Source organism: Octopus bimaculoides, chromosome 8, assembly GCF_001194135.2.
Source record: "Octopus bimaculoides isolate UCB-OBI-ISO-001 chromosome 8, ASM119413v2, whole genome shotgun sequence".
NCBI lineage: Eukaryota > Metazoa > Mollusca > Cephalopoda > Octopoda > Octopodidae > Octopus > Octopus bimaculoides.
The window spans coordinates 64953403-64957934 of record NC_068988.1 but is presented as its reverse complement, the minus strand read 5'-3'; the positions used below and the strand labels follow the sequence as shown (position 1 = coordinate 64957934).

At 38.2% G+C, this 4532-nt stretch overlaps 1 protein-coding gene across 1 annotated transcript in view; it reads right to left on the bottom strand.

The window, feature by feature from the left end:
- Window positions 1-4532, bottom strand: part of LOC106882486 (CUGBP Elav-like family member 3) — a 650826-nt gene that overhangs the window by 28642 nt on the left and 617652 nt on the right. Inside the window, exon 8 of the mRNA XM_052969856.1 lies at window positions 3011-3139. Within this exon, the coding sequence (XP_052825816.1) occupies window positions 3011-3139 (129 nt within the window). The remainder of the gene's footprint in view (window positions 1-3010; window positions 3140-4532) is intronic.

The following is a 4532-nucleotide window of genomic DNA, read 5'->3' as shown; positions in this document are numbered from 1 at the left end:
GAGATGCACCATTTTGAACGTGGCCGTTGCCAGTACCGCCTGACTGGCTCCTGTAGGATTTTCGAGCGAGATCGTTGCCAGTGCCCCTGGACTGACTTGTGCGGGTGGCACATAAAAGACACCATTTCGAGCGTGGCCGTTTTTGTGCGGGTGACACGTAAAAGCACCCACTACACTCTCTGAGTGGTTGGCGTTAGGAAGGGCATCCAGCTGTAGAAACTCTGCCAAATCAGACTGGAGCCTGGTGTTGCCATCCGGTTTCACCAGTCCTCAGTCAAATCGTCCAACCCATGCTAGCATGGAAAGCGGACGTTAAACGATGATGATGATATATATGTACACACACAAACAGAATGGGCTTCTTTTAGTTTCCATTGACTAAATCCGTTCACAAAGCTTTGGTTGGTCTGAGGCTATTATAGTAGAAGACACTTACCCAAGGTGCCATGCAGAGGAACTGAACCCGGAACCATGCAGTTGGGAAGCAAACTTCTTACCACACAGCTACACCTGCATCCATCCATCCATATATATATATATATATATATATATTTTTCTCCTTGTCTCCGTATTCTTTCTGTTGAAGAGCGTAGCTCGAAACGTCAAAGACTTTCCGTATTCCCGAGCGTCATACTAATATATACTTTTGTTATTTACACCACCTGTCCTCGTCTGTTGTTATTATTTGTATATTCTCCCATATATATATATATATATATATATATATATATATATTCATGTAGAGCCTTGCATGGCTCCGGGCTTTGCCAGTTCCTGTTAAACCATCCAACCTTTGCCAGCATAGAAAACAGATACTAAATGACGATAATGATGATGTTTTACACTACATCTTAAAGAAAGATAGATTGTCATGGTTGGAACACCTTTAGTCATAGGCCTGCTCAATATGAGTTGACTTAGAGCTATGCAATAACAACAACAACAGCAACGAACAACAAATAATAGAGAACCTCTATGCCAGGCATAAGCAACCTTTTCCAAGAAGTGGGCCACATGAGACATGGCTCATTATCAGATACGTCGCACTACTGTAAAAAAATTCAAGGTAATTTTTTTGATTAGGTGTGCCGTTTAGAATGTCCTGTGGCCCACAGTTTACTCATGATTATTCTAGGTTGTTGATCAACCTCTTAGAAATAGCAACCAAATTGCCTTCAAACTACAGCCTAATATTCTTGGAGGGGGTAAAAAAAAGAGAGAGAGAGGGATCCATTAGATAATGTAGTGCGTAATATGTTATGCCCTAAAAAATAACGATCGATCACGATGCAGATTATCTTGGCTCTGAGGTCTTTTCAATTAGAACTGAGTCAGGACTAAACAATGACATGAACAAGAATATCGTTGTCATAATCAAGCATCATTTCTGTCACAGATATTGATCAGCACAACAAAAAAAGAGTAAGCCCTCACCAAGTCCCAGCCCACGCCCACGCCCACCATCCATCCATCCATCCTCTGACACTGCTGTTGTCGTCATCATCGCAACATTGTGATGACGTAACCTAGCAACACTAGCTAATTATCTGTGTATTCTAATGACAAAGACATCTGCACTATCGACCCCCCCACCCCCACTCCCTGCATATGCTCAATTACATCACCACCACTCTGCTGTGAAGGAGAAATCGTTTACCTGGTTGAGTGATCTGCTAGAAATAGCAGCCAAATCTCCCTCAAATTGCATCTTACTGTCTTAACCCTTTCATCATCATATTCCAAATGAAATACATTGCTTATATATATATGTTAATTTTTGAATGAGCCTACAAAAGAGCCTCTATATGGTCATTCGACCTGCTAAAAATCAGTCATATCTCCCTTAAATCAACCTGCAAGCATTATCACCCTTACATTACCACATTTCTAGCAAAAAACACTGCTTAAGTATTTTAATTAATTTTTGAATGAGTTTACGATGGAGATTCCATATAGTCGTTTCATATGATAGAAATAGTAGCTAAATCTTCCTCAAATCGATCTGTTAGAAATAGCAGCTAAATCTTCCTCAAATTTTCCTGAAAACTATCTCACAAATGGACACATTGGACAATGTGTTTATAGATTCCCTAGGATGGTCATAACTGGAACGCTTTGGTCATAAGTCTGCTTCATTTGGATTGATTTGGCAATAATTGGAACAACAAATTTATAAAATCTGTTGGCCGCAACTCTGAGTGTTCAGTTGTTCAATCAACTGAATTACTTTCTCACTAAATTAACATGTTAGTGGCTGAGTACTCCACAGAAATGTCTACTCTTAATGTAATTCTCTGGGGAGGATCATGACAATACATTCGAATGTCTTTACACGTGCTACCGGCACAAGTGCCAGGGAGGTGATGCTGGGCACGGGTACCATCACGATTTCGCTTTTGATGTATATATATATATATATATATATATATATATATATATATATATATATATATTTAAATTCAATAATAGGATGAATTCTTTTACAAGAATCTATCAAGTAGCTAGCATGAAAAAAACCTCATAAGGGAAAAAATCCATCATTTATTCCCCAAAATATATTTATTTATATAAGGGCATTACTATACAAGAATGCCTCATGCTATGAGGGACTAAGGTCAGACTACCATAAAAAATACATTTTTACCGAATGCGAGGAAATGAAACTCTCAAAAGCTAGCCCCTTAAAAACAGACTGAATATATATATATAATTCTCCTTGATATGACATTCGTCTATTTCAGTGTTACACTAGAAACAGCCTCAACTATGGGAATGAATCAGAAGATGTAGGGAAATGATATTTTGAAGCTCTAGAAATTTTAGGCACCAAAATAGAAATAGGGCAACTTATAAAAAACAGAATTTCTGCAGAACTCCCACAAATTTAAATAAAAGCAGGAAGAAATAATAAAAAAAAAGGAACAAAAAATTCAAGGAAAAAAACTAAAGAGAAGCAAATAAATGAATAAATAACAAAGAATGGAATATTGTGAAGTACATAAAGACAAACCTGGATAATGTGGAATTCCATTGGCGTACACTTCTGGTGCTTGGCTGTTAGCCTGGGGAACTGGGAAACTGGTTACGGTTGGTGAAAGCATGTTGGGGGCACCATTAATAGCTGGTGATGTTGCTGTACCTAAATAGAAGGGAACGACAGTCGAACATTGGTGAGAACTGATTTGAAATCATTTAATAATAATAATAATAATAATAATAATAATAATAATAAGACCTGGAAATAGAGATAACTCGAATGTGGAATCTAAAAACAGAAACAATTCCTATTATAGTAGGTGCCTTAGGTATAATAAAAAAATATTCAGACAAATACATAACAAAAACACCAGGACTTACAAATATATATAACATACAGAAAATTGCACTACTGGGTACTGCACACATCCTACGCAAAACACTTTCAATACAGTAACCATAAGAGCATCACAGCAAACCACAGCACATACCCAAGGCGCTTGGTAGTGAAGTGAAAGCAAGTTATAAAAATAAAACTACTGAACAATAATAATAATAATAATAATCCTTTCTACTGGAAGAACAAGGCCTCAAATTTGAGGGGAGGGGACTAGCCGATTATATCAGCCCCAGTGTTTCACCGGTACTTAATTTATCGACCCCGAAAGGATGAAAGGCAAAGTCGACCTCGGTGGAATTTGAACTCTGAACGTAGCATCGGGTGAAATACTACTAGGCATTTTGTCCAACATGGTAACAATTCTGCCAGCTTGCTGTGTAAACATTATCACTTGCACATACATGGTGTATGTGTTTTGTTTATGTGTTGAATTTGCTGCGGGATAACATCTGAGGAAAGCTGAAGCCTTTTGGGAGAGGGATCTAATCAGTTACAGTGACCCCAGTACTCAACTGGTACTTATTTCATCAACCCTGAAAGGATGAGAGGCAAAGTTGACCTTGGCAGAATTTGAACTCAGAATGTAAAGTTGGAAGAAATGCTGCCAAGCACTTTCTCTGGTATGCTAACAATTCTGGTACTTTATTTTATTGACCTTGACAGGATGAAAGGGTAAGTTTTCCCAGTGGGATTTGAACTCAGAATATAAAGAACTAGGATAAACACTGCAAAGCTTTTATTCCAATGCTTTGATAATTCTGCTTGCTTATTGCCTGTGGTTTTTTGTTTTAGGCATAAGGCAAACATTTTGAGAGGAGTGGGACGATCAGTATTCTTTTCTACTCTAGGCCAAGGCCTGACATTTTTGGGGAGGAAGCCAGTCAATTAGATCGACTCCAGTACACAGCTGGTACTTAATTCATTGACCCCAAAAGGATGAAAGGCAAAGTTGACCTCAGCAGAATTTGAATTCAGAACATAAAGACAGACAAAATACTGCTAAGCATTTTGCCTGGCGTGCTAATGTCTCTGCCAGCTCAGTTCTTGATTAGTTCGTTATTTTATCAACCCTGGAGGGATGAAAAGAAAAGTGAACTTTGGCAGGATTTGAACTCAGAGCATAAAAATCTGGAATAAATGCTGCAAAGCACTTTTC